At 42.7% G+C, this 16166-nt stretch overlaps 1 protein-coding gene across 1 annotated transcript in view; it reads left to right on the top strand.

The window, feature by feature from the left end:
- The first annotated feature begins 3768 nt into the window (after positions 1-3768).
- LOC111967581 (platelet-derived growth factor C) overlaps positions 3769-16166 on the top strand; it is a 97036-nt gene continuing 84638 nt past the window's right edge. The window contains exon 1 of the mRNA XM_023992706.2: positions 3769-4602. Within this exon, the coding sequence (XP_023848474.1) occupies positions 4491-4602 (112 nt within the window). The 5' untranslated portion in view covers positions 3769-4490. The remainder of the gene's footprint in view (positions 4603-16166) is intronic.

Here is a 16166-nt window from a genome sequence, read left to right as displayed (position 1 = left end):
AAAAAGTGGATTATTGACGCCTTAGAGAGAGGGCTGTTGACTGATAGGTCTAGCTAAGGCTGTTGGTACGCAGGTTTTTCTAAGAACGCTAACATGCACATAATTGACGTTTTCCTAGCTGCTGAGTTCTCCCTTTCGTTATTGATCACTTGCTTTTTTCTCTCGTTATCTCTTCTTTGTCTCACACTCCATCACAAGCCCCCCCCCCCCCCCCCCCCCCCCCCCCCCCCCCCCCCCCCACCACCACCACAACACTCTTAGGCTGGGATTCAGTCCAATCAAGGGTTATAGGCATTTCCATTTTTAAAGGCATTTTTCGATTGAGTCGACATATGAAGAGTTTACCGTGCCGTACATGCCTAGCATATTGGCAGTTTTTACTTCTTGTATCAGAATACAGGGGGAACACATTACAAACAGTTATGAAAATCAAATCCCACTTTCCTTATATTTGATTGGATTCTGTAACTATATGACATACACGACTCTTCTTTGCGATTAGATACTGCCCATGATTAATGGTCTGCAATACCAGATCCATTGTCAGCCATTGGTCATGACTGAGATGCAGCTTCAGGGGCCACCAACAGGGGGATCTAGCCTCAAAGCAAAACACCAATATATCACCGCTGGAGGACATTAGCAACCGTGACATACTGTAAGATTCAAAGGGGTCACAGTTTTGGTTTTATGTGTAGATCAACATCTGACTTTGAAGGTGCTCTAATGAACAATTTAGTGATTCTTTCTTTGTAGTTTCAGTTTTTTTCATGCAATTCTGTTATTTTACTACAGCATTGACATGTATGTCTATATGCAGAAGGCATTATAACATAGAGCATCTTTAACTATGCTGGCATGACATGGTACAGTAACCATGCCCGTAATCACAGACTATCAGCGATACAATTTGGTGTCAAAGCCTTTAATAAATTATGTAGGAGCCTTTTAAACTCTTCAACGAGATTACACATGTCATTTTTTAAATGACTGGGATACCTGACCACCTACCTATAAAATAGACACGTAGACAAAAATGGACAAAAAAAAATCTCTCACCAGTTTATGGTAATGGCTCAGCGGAGCATTCGAAAGCTGAGGCTGGTAAAACATTTTTCACCATACAAATGAAGTCATCAGAATAGCATAAACCGAACCTCAAGGTAGGGGGGTCATGCACCCCAAAAAGCTGACGAGGCACAAATTACATGAGGATGGCTGTGGGATGGAAACAACTTTTTCCTGCAATCTAGAGCCATTGAGTCTCTGTAAAAAAAACTATTATGGTTATTGTTCTGCATACCTAAGCATACAGTACCTCTTGAACTGTCTGTATTCTCCTGACTAGTGGTTCTTTTTTAAAAGAAACAATATATGCCCCTCTGCATCTCTGCTAAGATCTGGGTAAAAGATTGAAATGAATGTGAGCCTTATTCAGTACATTTAGTTATTGCTTGCTTTTCTAAAGTCTACCAACCTTGCCAGCAGGCATGCCAGCTAAGATAGTTAGACAACCTAGCTACTCTAACTTGATTGATAGCCTGAAATAGCTTCTTGGTAGCTAGTTACTGTATGAGGTTGGGAGATTGGGAACCTACTGTATCTGAGCTAGCTAAAGTCATCTTCATAAAATTGCTAGGTGGCTTGTACTGTTACACAGAAGAACACAGATGTTATGTATTATTTTGTATTATTATAATAAAAATAAAACAAATCTAAACAGGACAAATCTGAGGAGGCACGTGCCCCTGTGCCCCCTATGGGCATGACGCCCTTGCCTCGAGGTATGATGAGGTACTACGCTTGAACGCTGTGTAGCAATGTCCATTCATAAAGTTTCCACTTGAATTCACCTCTAACAAAATAATATCTCACATTCACCGTGACGAACACATAACGTAATATGGGTGATGGGGAATTTGTTAGTTTGGCGGTGTGCGTCCTAAAAAGGCAACTCGACTGTAATGGGATTTAGCTCCGCTAACGACAGTGAATTTTCTGTTGCATACATTTCCATCCCAGCTTACTCAGCAGAGCCCTCCTGTCTGGCATTTCTTTGTACGCTTGCAGTGACCAAAAAGTCTCTCTTGTTTCTAATTTCCTCTGTTTATGATTTTTTTTTGTATCAAACCCTCTGTGTTTCACGAGACCACCATGGAAGCAGCAATCGAATGTGGACAGGGAGACAAAATACCAAGATTTCACAGACAAAACCTCCAGGGGTGAAAGAGTGTGTGCCTGTGTGTGCCTGCCTGTGTGATAGAGAAAGAGGGGAGGAGGGGGTGTATGTGTGAGTGTGTGCATGCTTGCATGCGTGTGCTCATGCATGGGTGTGTGTGCACGAGAGAGAGAGAAAAAGAGAGAGATAGGTTGTATGTGTTCGTGTGTGCATGCTTGAGTGTGTGCATATGCATGTGCACGAGAGACATAGAGAGAGGTTGCATGTCTGCTTATGTGCATGCTTGATTGTGTGTGTGTGTGTGTGTGTGTGTGTTGCAGAGAGAGAGAGAGAGAGAGAGAGAGAGAGAGAGAGAGAGAGAGAGAGAGAGAGAGATTCCACAATGTGAAGTGTTGACATCTGCTGCAGGCTTTTGCAGGGGTGGAATGTGATACTCTTCTTTACACAAAGGGACTTGGCCCTTGCAGCAGGCAAAAGAGGACCTCTATGTGCCACTCTTCATGGGGGCAACACACCAACCGGTGTATCACAGTCATGCAATATCTCATCCGCCATTATTTTGGATTAAAAACATTCAAACCTTTCAGGTGGAGCCATCTTTAAGATTTCCTTTCGCCTTCCTTTGAGGCGGTAATATCTCAGAAATGTGAGACAAGGCTAAATTGCTCTGCCATTGCATCATGTGTCTTGGTGAATAGGTTCAATGTGTCTGCAACTTCCTTTGATTGTTTTGTCTACTGGTAGACTTACACAGGGACACACACACACACACACACACACTTTCTACTGACAATGAGATGAGAGTAACCACATAAAAAGCACATGATGAGGTACAGCTTTGAATTGCAGAGCAGAAATTGGGAACATAAGGGGGTATGGTAACAGTGGTGTCTACAGCTTTGATATGGCAAATTGAGCGTTCTTAAACATTTCCCCAAATAGGCATTTGGCATTGTTTTACCTTCCCCATTATGAAAAGTTCTGGGCAATGATGGCGAGATTAAGGAATGAGTCCAGGTTGTGTTACAGTATTCACATTGCTGAAATGGGAAAGTTATTCTGTAGCCTACAGTGCCTCTGCCAATATTAAAATGATATTAACCCTTAATGGCATGATATCACAAGGAATTAGCATAAAAGCAAGTGGTACGACAACAAAGAGGGGAAAAGAGGACTAACTTATTTTGTACATTACTTTGCATTGTGGTCTATTGTGTTAACATAGCTTTTTTTTTTTTTACATTGACTCTAATGTGACATTTGTGGATGCTGTATTTATGAAAATCTGGTTGATTTAATTTATGATGTGATCATAATATAGATTATTTATCTAATTTACAGTAGATAAGAATGAAATGAATTGTTAAATACAGGTACAATGCATTACACATTATGGACACACATGGTTTGTTATTGTAGACAATACTTTGTCAGGGAATTATGAAAAAAAATAACAGAAGAATCAGTTTAATGACTTCACAGATGTGGGGAGTGTAAGAAGTTATTCTAACACCATGCACCAGGAGAGCTGCAGCAACTAAATAGTTAACTTCCTGGGGAGTTTCCTTTGGTAAGAAGTTTACTCATGTATAGCACCTGTTGTGTCGTCAGTTGGCAGTCTGCGTCTCCAAAAATACAGATACGGTAGTCCCAGTTTTAGCGACAGCTAATAGCTCCAGTCTCCAGCAACCTCACCAAACAACTGGAGTCATGTGTGCTCTGCAATATCATCCACTTTACAAATTGTATCAAATTGCGCTGCACACTCGTGGTATCTGCGATGAATGTGAAGTGTATTCTAATGCCTGCTAATCTTTGGACTGGAATTACAGACGGCAGAGATTTTGGAAACTGAACGTCGCGGGCAGGCTACAGTATCGGACTTCTCCTTGGGCAAAAAAGTTGTACATTTCAGCATTTACGCAATATTTCACTCAATATGTAACTAATGTTTCATTTGATGGAACTTCAAGCTGGATATGTACATTATTTCAAGCGCAGCAACGATTTTCTAACGTCCAAGCAAATTGTCCATAAAGGCAACAGGTGCGCATCCGAACCAATAAGACTAGCGCAAAACGGCCATTAGTTTCAACGTTTTCTTATTGTGGATATTACAGGATTTTTATGACGTACATTGTTTTTCTCAAAGGACTCAGTTTTTGAATGAGTCTATGTGGATTTTACTCTGCGTTTATCCGCTGCAAATGTCTCCAAAACAGCATTGGTGTCGTCCAAACAACTGTTGTGCATGGTGATAGAAAACGTCCCGTGAACAGTGCATTGTAATCGCTTTCTGCCACTAATCCAAATGATCCTTCCATTATTAATCCTACTTGTATCGCTTCTCCAAAAACATGGCTCAGAAGCTGAATCAAGTCACATCAGCAAATTCCAACAACCAAGTTTAAAGGAACAAAACGGTAAGTTGCGTGTTTTGGAATGTGTGTAGAGTTGCATTGCTGCTCATAAACGAATGTGCTTTGTGAGAGGAGCAGGTTAAAGCTACATCTTGCTTGAGTTTAAACAGCAATAAATAAATTATTCAGTTCAAACACCATTATCCGGGATAGGAAGTGGAAATTACCTTTTTAAGTGTGCCCATGTGTGTTTAAAGGGGGAAAACCCTCAAATGTCTTGTTCCCTGAGAGGTTTTCTCTATGATCATAAAAGGCTCCATTCATTCAGTGGTAGGCACTCCAGGTGTTGTCATTTACTTACCCTTTGAACCCCACTGATTTAGACTGTCAAATAAAAAAATTATATTTAGTAATTTCCCAGTTTTAAAGTAAAAAAAACATGGTCAAACATACATTAATTATTTATTCTTTCCAGCATGTGCAACTTGGAATCAAGGTGTGTGTGTGTGTGTGTGTGTGCGTGCGCGCAAGTGCATAAATAGCCTATGCGCTTGCACCTAGGTAGTGTTGCAGTTAATTGAGCATTATTTGATGAAGCATACACGACGCGACCTCGCAATGTACTCTGTCCATCCTTAATGTATTCTATGTAAACAGTTTGCAGGTTTTTGCTTTACACTGATACTGAATCACTTTCTCTAAAACTTTGTTTATTCTACACTTAGCAGCATCCTTACCAAGTCATTACAAACCCAAAGTCGTTTTCTAATGCAGAGCCCCCTCGTGCTGTGGCAGTTCATATGGCACTCTACTTTAAGCTTCAGTAGTCGTTGTCTTCTTCTACCGTCATCCCAAACAGCTCATTTGCATATTTCACATTCCTGCATGCGGCTCCGGCTCCTCTATCTGCATTTAACCAGAGATCTGTGTATAATGATGAGATGCTCATGTCTCCGCCCTAACAATAGGCAGGCGACAAGCATAGGTCTGCATATTAAGCCCATAGAAACCCATYGGGCCTATTTTGGTGAGAGTGAAACCTCTCGCTTCACCACTTCATTTCTGATTTAACTACTTGTTAGCGTATGGAGGTCAAGGGCGGGAAGTGTCGTCCTTCCGTTGGGCCCTGTGGGGCCCCTGATCAAAGCCTCGCCCCAGGATCCCCATCTAATCAATCTGGCCTTGGAGAAAAACAAGTGGGGTGTTGAACCATAAAACCTGCTCTTAAAACAGTGGCCACACATGGAATGAAAATAAAGGCCCTGGCTAGCGGTAACTTTTGACTCTGATGTGTGAGTGTTTCACCAGAGCTCCGGTGTGGTTGATTGCTGATGCTCGGCCACAATTTGATATTGGTCTGCTGGAAAAGCTAGACCTGTCTGGCATGTTTAGTGGTGGTTGCTGGGAGAGTTACGGTGTGGGGTAATTTATGTCTTGGCTGCAGATGGCTGATGACTTTATATATGTCTCTATCAGTCACCGCATGGTTGCTAGGGCGACTCCCTTACTCTTAGTCTCAGTTTGGTAGCTAGTGCAATTCCTCCACCATCAGTCTTAGCTTGGTTGCTAGAGCAGTCCTTCTACTACGATAACTTTCTCCAAGGGAACTGCTGTTGACTTTTGTTATGCAACCTGATACATAGGATATCATCTTTTGGTCAGCCAGACTCCAGCCACCCAAGTCATAGACTGTTCTCTCTGCTACTGCACGGCAAGCGGTACCGGAGCACCAAGTCTGGGACCAAAAGGCTCCTGAACAGCTTCTACCCCCAATCCATAAGACTGCTGAACAGTTAAAGAAATGGCTACCTGGACTGTTTGCATTGACCCCCTTTTTTTCTTGCACTGGCTCTATGCAAACTCACTGTACTCCACTTACTACACTGACATGCCAACACACACGCATGAATATTGATGACCCACAGACACACTTTCACACAAGCTACTCTGTTTATTATCTATCCTGGATGCCTAGTTATTTCTACCGCTACCTGCATGTACGTATTACCTCAGGGTTCACAGGCCAATAGGGAAATGTGCAGTTTTTCACGTAAAAACGTGAAATGTCTGGGGAATGGGGATAGAGAAGTGCAGTGTGCATTCAAAAGGTCCCAATAAGAACAAGTCAACAGGCAATCTGTAACCAACATGCATAATGGGAGAAAAACACGGGGTGGTATGTTTGTTCGCTACAGACCGAGAACTTGGGACTTGAGATGTATGCACGGAAGTGTAACTTTAGTTTCATGCATTGACGTCGATGGATATTTGCATCAAAATTCATGTTACTGGTGCAAATCTCAAGTCACTCTCTAGTCTAGCCCATATGTATCTGGAGATTTGACCAAACCTCTCCATGTAATTTTTTTWAACTTACTCTACTGTAGTTTCATACAAAGCCAAGCATAATTTCCTCACATCAAAGCCATAGTCTTTTGTGTGGCGTGGGATTTGTTGAAGTCAGCATATTGCATGTTTTGCTCTGTTTAGGAAGTAACGCCTCTCCCTATCAGGCAATTATTACCCAACATTTGCTGGTTGGATTTACTAGGGTGGTTTATATAGCTGTTAGCCCATGCTGTTGGCAGCTACCAGCTTGGCAGCTTGGATTCACATTGCCAGTCTGTTGTGTTAAATGGTTTCCATAGTAGTTTATATTTTAATTGGAAATTACGGTATAGCTGTAAAACTGGTGAAATGGCACCAAAAGGATTTGGAATATACAGTTATTCTTTAATAATATAAGTTTCTCTGGAAAAAGTTGTTTTCAGTTAGAGTAAGTTGTAAATTGACAAATCTTAACAAAGAACGAATGTACTGTTACTCGCACTAAAGTAGTTGGCCTACACTGACAACTACAGTCTATGAAATTGCAATACAAATAGACCTGAAAGTATACTGACCACACAAGCGCTTTCCCGCACTGAGACACTAAACAGTCTGTCTCGTCGCCACAAGCAGTCCATGTAGACTTATTTCCCCCACACCACTTCAGTCTCAAGTGAGGACTAACAGTGAATAACAGTGTCTATATTTTTGCTGTCAGCACAACTTGAACGTCGGAGCACTGAATTTGGCAAGCGAGCATGCCACCGCCTGCCTGCTGTTTGTCATTTTGGGCAGCGAGTGTACATTCTCCTCAGGCAAGAGGGAGTTTCTCAAGGGAACTGGGTCACGGTTTTTAAAGCTCTGCATTGGCTGAGAAAGCCTCCAGGCAGGCAGTAGCTTCTCTCTCATTTGCAGTATCAACATTGCCCCTGATACTTTGTAAGGACCTATTGTTTTCAGCAGAATCAATATCATCTTGAGGTCAGTACGCAGCTCAAAAAATCTTGACATTGTCATCGATATGTCCCTGTGAGGAGTGTCACCCATCCAGCCAAAGGTGTGTGTAATGTGCGTGCCTTTTCTTTTAGTATGACAATAAATGCCCTTCTTGTCCTTTAAATAGTAAGTGTGGAATAATCTTGCTATACTATGTGGATAGGAAACACCTGCGGATTCTCCACTTTTAATTAATCTACCAGTCAAGGCCTTATAGCCCCAAACTATAGCCAGCATGCTGATTGTCGATGCCAATTATGGATTCATGTAAATTATGAATAGCAGTGACATGTACGTAATACAGTTTTTGTTTTCAGCTTGAACCCTTTCAATGTAACAATTTCCACCTGTGAAACAGTGACCAAATAACTGTCGTGAGACAGAGCCAACCAATCCCAGGAACATTCTTTCCTTATCTGCTGCAAAATGAAATGCCTCATTGAAAAATCAATTCATGACAGAATCTTAGATAGCAGTAGATTTTAATGAATGTTATCAGCTGCCTACAATTGCTCCAGCACATGCAATATAGTGAGCACTTCTTTAGCTATTTCCTCGACGGATTAGGCCTACAGCTGAAAATCTATTCAGTATGGAAATGAGCACCGAGTCCAAGCACAGTTTCCCCAGAGGAGACAAAAACATAAAGAGCAGATAAATGTGCTCTTATAAACGCGCCACTGTAAATAGCCCAATGCTAACATTGACATTGAATGGGAGAGAAGATGCAGTCTAGACATGAGTATGTCCGTCTCAAATTAGGATTACCTGTCAGTGCAAATACCTGTCATTTACTCCTCTGCAGCATCTTTTCCTCAAGTCTCTCTTGTTTCTCAGCTGCACTTCTGCCGGTGGTTTATGTGCTCATTGCCACGCACACTTGACGTAATCCATTGGCATTTTCAAAAACGTTGAGGTGAAATAGGCTACATGTAACTACTGTGTTACATAACTAAAAAAACATTACATGGGTCTAGGCATACATTTCCTTGGAAAATGTCTTGAGGAGAAAGCATTTCTGAAATGACTAAACAAGAGAATGTAAAACATACTATTGGGTAATTAGCGCGTTATCATTCCTGCGGTGGCTTCGTCTCGAGTGCAGCTCATATTGGCACTTCCAAACTGAAGACATTTGGATTACCTGTAGCTGTGTTTGAGGATTTGTACATTGCTGGAACAGCCCTGCACTTGAATGGACTTAAGCTGTTTGTGGGGATATTGGCTGTTTTGAAAGCAAACTGAATTCCATTAGACTTACAATTTTGACCTTGGCTAACGTCTCTGGAGGGTACATACACTGCTCAAAAAAATAAAGGGAACACTTAAACAACACAATGTAACTCCAAGTCAATCACACTTCTGTGAAATCAAACTGTCCACTTAGGAAGCCATACTGATTGACAATAAATTTCACATGCTGTTGTGCAAATGGAATAGACAACAGGTGGAAATTATAGGCAATTAGCAAGACACCCCCAATAAAGGAGTGGTTCTGCAGGTGGTGACCACAGACCACTTCTCAGTTCCTATGCTTCCTGGCTGATGTTTTGGTCACTATTGAATGCTGGCGGTGCTTCACTCTAGTGGTAGCATGAGACGGAGTCTACAACCCACACAAGTGGCTCAGGTAGTGCAGCTCATCCAGGATGGCACATCAATGCGAGCTGTGGCAAGAAGGTTTGCTGTGTCTGTCAGCGTAGTGTCCAGAGCATGGAGGCGTTACCAGGAGACAGGCCAGTACATCAGGAGACGTGGAGGAGGCCGTAGGAGGGCAACAACCCAGCAGCAGGACCGCTACCTCCGCCTTTGTGCAAGGAGGAGCAGGAGGAGCAGTGCTAGAGCCCAGCAAAATGACCCTCAGCAGGCCACAAATGTGCATGTGTCTGCTCAAACGGTCAGAAACAGACTCCATGAGGGTGGTATGAGGGCCCGACGTCCACAGGTGGGGTTGTGCTTACAGCCCAACACCGTGCAGGACGTTTGGCATTTGCCAGAGAACACAAGATTGGAAAATTTGCCACTGGCGCCCTGTGCTCTTCACAGATGAAGCAGGTTCACACTGAGCATGTGACAGACGTGACAGAGTCTGGAGACGCCGTGGAGAAACGTTCTGCTGCCTGCAACATCCTCCAGCATGATCGGTTTGGCGGTGGGTCAGTCATGGTGTGGGGTGGCATTTCTTTGGGGCGAACAGCCCTCCATGTGCTTGCCAGAGGTAGCCTGACTGCCATTAGGTACCGAGATGAGATCCTCAGACCCCTTGTGAGACCATATGCTGGTGCGGTTTGCCCTGGTTCCTCCTAATGCAAGACAATGCTAGACCTCATGTGGCTGGAGTGTGTCAGCAGTTCCTGCAAGAGGAAGGCATTGATGCCATGGACTGGCCCGCCCGTTCCCCAGACCTGAATCCAATTGAGCACATCTGGGACATCATGTCTCGCTCCATCCACCAACGCCACGTTGCACCACAGACTGTCCAGGAGTTGGCGGATGCTTTAGTCCAGGTCTGGGGGAGATCCCTCAGGAGACCATCCGCCACCTCATCAGGAGCATGCCCAGGCGTTGTAGGGAGGTCATACAGGCACGTGGAGGCCACACACACTACTGAGCCTCATTTTGACTTGTTTTAAAGACATTACATCAAGTTGGATCAGCCTGTAGTGTGGTTTTTGATGCAAATATCCAGTGAGTCCAAATCCAGACCTCCATGGGTTGATAAATTTGATTTCCATTGATCATTTTTGTGTGATTTTGTTGTCAGCACATTCAACTATGTAAAGAAAAAAGTATTTAATAAGAATATTTCATTCATTCAGATCTAGGATGTGTTATTTTAGTGTTCCCTTTATTTTTTTGAGCAGTGTATTTTGGCAGATGTCATCGCCCCCTGTCAGAGTACTATTTGAAAGTGTCTTGTTCTGTCAATATGCCGGGCTTGGGCGTTACCTTGCAGTTGATTGACAAGGAGCTTGACCCTGAATAAGTACCAAAAAGTAGTGCAGCAGTGGCTTCTAATATAGAGATGGATTGGGAGAGGCAGATGCAACATTTTGCTGTTGATTCTGTGCTTACATTTTGCAGAGAAGGGAACAAAGTAGTATTGCTTTGGTACAAGAAGAGCAGAGCTGGTTAGTGAGGTCACTATGCTAAATGTTCACAGAATATTAATTACTCAAGAGATGTGAAAAGATTTGGCATGGGTCCCCAGATCCTCAAAAAGATCTACAGCTGCACCATCGAAGGCGTCCTGACCCGGTTGCGTCAGCCAGGTTTGGCAACTGCTTTGCATCCGACCGTAAGGCGCTACAGAGGGTAGTGCGAACGGCCCAGTACATCAGTGGGGCCAAGCTTCCTGTCATCCAAGACCTACAGTTGAAGTCAGAAGTTTACATACACGTTAGCCAAATGCATTTAAACTCAGTTTTTCACAAATCCTGACAATTAATGCTTAGGTCAGGTAGGATCACCACTTTATTTTAAGAATGTGAAATGTCAGAATAATAGTAGAGAATGTTTTATTTCTTTCATCACATTCCCAGTGGGTCAAGTTTACATACTAATTGAGTGTATTTGGTAGCATTGCCTTTAAATTGTTTAACTTGGGTCAAATGTTTCGGGTAGTCTTCCACAAGCTTCCCACAACAAGTTGGTTGAAATTTGATCCGTTCCTCCTGACAGAGCTGGTGTAACGGAGTCAGGTTTGTAGGCCTCCTTGCTCACACACTTTTTCAGTTCTGCCCACAAATTTTTCTATGGGATTGAGGTCAGGTCTTTGTGATGGCCATTCCAATACCTTGACTTTGTTGTTCTTAAGCCATTTTGCCACACCTTTGGAAGTATGCTTGGGGTCATTGTCCATTTGGAAGACCCATTTGCGACCAAGCTTTAACTTCCTGACTGATGTCTTGAGATGTTGCTTCAATATATCCACATCATTTTCCGTTCTAATGATGACATCTATTTTGTGAAGTGCACCAGTCCCTCCTGCAGCAAAGCGCCCCCACAGCATGATGCTGCCACCCCCGTGCTTCACGGTTGGGATGGTGTTCTTCGGCTTGCAAGCATCCCCCTTTTTCCTCCAAACATAACAATGGTCATTATGGCCAAACCGTTCTATTTTTGTTTCACCAGACCAGAGGACATTTCTCCAAAAAGTATGATCCTTTTCCCCATGTGCAGTTGCAAACCGTAGTCTGGCTTTTTTATGGCGGTTTTGGAGCAGTGGCTTCTGCCTTGCTGAGCTGCCGTTCAGGTTTTGTCGATGTGGGACTCGTTTTACGGTGGATATAGATAGTTTTGTACCTATTTCCTCCAGTATCTTCACAGGGTCCTTTGCTGTTGTTCTGGGATTGATTTGCACTTTTCGCACCATAGTACGTTCATCTCTAGGAGACAGAATGCGTCTCCTTCCTGAGCGGTATGACGGCTGAGTGGTCCGATGGTGTTTATACTTGCGTACTGTTGTTTGTACAGATGAATGTGGTACCTTCAGGCGTTTGGAAATTGCTCCCAAAGATGAACCAGACTTGTGGAGGTCAGCAATTTTTCTGAGGTCTTGGGTGATTTCTTTTGATTTTCCCATGATGTCAAGCAAAGAGGCAGTGAGTTGGAAGGTAGGCCTTTTTAAATACATCCACAGGTACACCTCCAATTGACTCAAATGATGTCTGAAGCTTCTAAAGCCATGACATCATTTTTCTGGAATTTTTCAAGCTGTTTAAAGGCACAGTCAACTTAGTGTATGTGAACTTCTGACCCACTGGAATTGTGATGCAGTGAAATAATATGTCTGTAAACAATTGTTKGAAAAATTGCTTGTCATGCACAAAGTACATGTCCTTACTGACTTTCCGAAACTATAGTTTGTTAACCAGAAATGTGTGTAGTGGTTGAAAAAACAGTTTTAATGTTTCCAACCTAAAGTGGATGTAAACTTCTGACTTCCAAAGACACCGCCTAGTACATAGTTGAAGGCCCTGAAAGACTCTAGTCACTAGTCAAAGACTCTAGACTCTAAATCTGAGTGTTTCACAGGCATGACTCCTATGTATGCATCCACCAGCCCCCACACACCAAAAAATAACAATGTGTCATTTTTTGCATGGTCCTGGGTGGCAGGACTACCAACCCAGCAGTCTGGGAACAATGTGTATGTTGCTCCACTAGAACAGTGGTTCTCAAACGTATTTAGGCCAGGGACTCTTTTTGTGATAGCAAATTCATCAGGGACCCCCTCATGAATAAAATAGCGTACAAAGAGTTCTACTCGACCATGGCAGTGCAGGCCCAACGAACCAAGTCTCGTGCCCCGGGAAGGAACATTTTTAAGGCCCATCACTTGACATTGGCGAGAAAATGTTACAGTTGTCAAGCAAATAAAAAATTGTCACGGGGCAGAGTATTTTAATCAGCTTTAAAGCCAGTATCCTGTAATTCTACACATTTTGACATGAGGCTGAGAGAGAAGTTAGCAGTTTTAAAGGTTAAATTACAGTGCATTTGTTTTTTAAAAACTGTTGGGGGGGGAATACAAGAGATATTGAGTTAAATGTACAATTGGTGGAGTACTGTGGATACCAATATCCCTGTGAGCCTCCCAGGCCCATGTTGCCCAGGGTTAAGAACAAGCATTGTAGATTGTAATACAATAATATTATTGTACATTTATTCCATGGATCCCTTGGCCAAAATGTGTTTAATCTGTCATTAATATCTATATTTACTGTGTTATATATATACATTTTAAAAAGAGAACCCTGCACTAGAATGTTCTCCTCTTCCGGTGTAACAGTCTGAAGGTAAGTCATAGTCATAAAGTCCTGTACATTGAGGCATTTGTTATTTCAACTGACAATTTCTGATCTAATTCTGAGAGGTAGTGATGTGTAATCTGCTGCACATTAATTACGATATCAGAGCAAGATCAACTTCTCACTGGAGTTTATGCTAGTTTGAGCTGTCTGTTGGAACATGGAAAAGGATTACTAGTACTGTATTTCACTGCCTCGTGAGGTCACGTATGGAGCTTGTATACTGTAGCAGCAGGGGTGTCAAACTCATTTCGCATCGTGGGCCACATACGGCCTAGGGAGAGTCAAGTGGGCCGGACCATTAAAATTATACCATACTCTGCTATAAATAACCAAAATATCATGTCTTTCCTTTGTTTGGTGTAAAGAAGCACAAGAACATTAGGAAAATATTGAAATTTAATGAACTATCCTTTTACAAAACATTTCATGAAACACCTCATATTTCCTTAGACAAATGTGCAATTTACTTTTTTATGTGCAATAAAGCTTGTCGCTTCTCGGGACATACAAGTTCAGCCGCCTTCATCATGCATCGTTTAACAAAGTCACCGTCGGAATACGGCTTCGATGCTAATGCTATTTCGCTAGCAATTAGGTAGCTGGCTTTTACCGCTGCTTCACTGACTTCTCGGCTCTGGATGAAAGTTGACTGCTGTTTCCTCAGACCCGCCAGCAATTCGTTAATCTATCTCTTCTCAGTTGTCCTTGCAAGCCGTCATATTTTTCGCTGTGATGAGTCTCGTAGTGGCGTCGAATATTATATTCCTTCAATACCGAAACTTGTTGCAAACACACCAAGCACGAAGGTTTTCCGTGCATCTCTGTAAATAAATAGGACGTGGTCCATTTTTCTTTGAAAATTCTACACTCCTTATCTATTCTCCGTTTGGATAACGACATTTTGGCTAATGAGGGTGTAGCGGAGAGGTAGAGACCAAGGTATTAACAACGTCGTAACAAGCAGCAGATGGCGCATTGATACCGTCTGCTGTTTTCAGTCTGTCTCAGTGATGCAGCTGTCTTCTACTCTGATGGAAAGTGCGCGCCCCTTAGCGGATAATCCATGAATTGCAGCGAATTAAAAATATTAATTCCATGTCTTTTATGCATTTTTTCCACTTTCAAATTATCCTGCGGGCCTGATCGAACCTCCTTGGGGGCCGGTTCCGGCCCGCGGGCCGTATGTTTGACACCCCTGTGTTAAAGTTTTACAGGAGCCCCACATCAGCTGTTCTCACATGCTGGGCTTCATATACTCTAGGTCAGTCAGGGAATGAGTGAGGAGGGAAGCTATTATGATTAATTGTGTAGTTGTACTCCATCTTTAAAGTGGGACTGAACTGGCCTCGTTTTTCACATTGCTCATTAAGAAATGGTAGCGGCCAAGACCTGAAGCCAAACGAGAGCTGTGTTGGGGATGTAGTTTGGTGTTTCTTAGATGTGTCTTTGCCATTCAATCACAACAAACAAGGGCTTTAGTGAGTAGTGATGGCGAGGTAAGCTAAACTAGCTTTGCTATGGAGAGAAGTTAAGTTGAGGACTTCTCCCCTCCTGACTGACTCGCCATCTTGATGGTCTGCAAATTCAGTTCTATGCTTAGGCTAAAATCTGCGCTGACCTTGTGTTTAGCCAAGCTGACAGCAGCTAGCTAGCATAGCTTGGGGATAGCGGCAGCTGGCTAGCCTGTCATGTCACAGTTCTTCCAAAATAGAAAGAACAAGGGTCTGGAATGTGTTTTTCATTAGAAAAACAACACCTCGTCTACAACACCTTGAGTCTGCTCAGCTGTCCTACAACACAATGTTCTATAACTGTCTAGTTTTGTCTCGTCTCTCCTCATGTCTGCTGTTGCATCTTTCCCCGGGGGATAAATCCCAGAACTACTAAAACCCCTATAGGTGTAGGCTAAATGTGGACATTGCCCAGCTTGAGTGTAGATACATTTATCAACAAAAAATCAAGCAGTTTAGTATTTTTTTAACATGAATCTGGTTCTGAAGTCAGCTCTGCAGAGTGGTCACTAGCTGGCACAGCCACAAAGTTTAAAATCTGATTTTAAACATAACCCAACCTTAAACACACCGCTAACCCTAATGCCTTAACGTCACCTTAAATTAACACCAAAAAGGACATTTTTGTTTTGTTCTTTCTTTCAATAGCCAATTTTGACTTTGCATCTGGCTCATCTAGCAGAAATCACTAAATTCTGTAGTGTTTCCCCTAGGATTTTTTTCATCAGCGGTCGCAACGTTTTTTCTGGATCAAAATGGGATTTAAGTGGTAGGTCTGGCGGGGGCGTTGTAGTGGACGTTAGGGTTGKGTGGTAGCCAGATTTTCATATCATCATACCGTCCTTCTCTGATCCCAGGATTTACGATAGTACCGGTTTAGTACACAAAAAAGCCAATTGGGCATCTACCAGAATGCAAACAATTGGCACAAGTACTCGTGAATGATGCCCTGTCTCCTTATTAAATCGGCCTCTTA

Source organism: Salvelinus sp. IW2-2015, linkage group LG8 (assembly GCF_002910315.2).
Source record: "Salvelinus sp. IW2-2015 linkage group LG8, ASM291031v2, whole genome shotgun sequence".
Classification (NCBI taxonomy): Eukaryota; Metazoa; Chordata; class Actinopteri; order Salmoniformes; family Salmonidae; genus Salvelinus; species Salvelinus sp. IW2-2015.
This window is presented reverse-complemented; position numbering and strand designations above follow the sequence as displayed.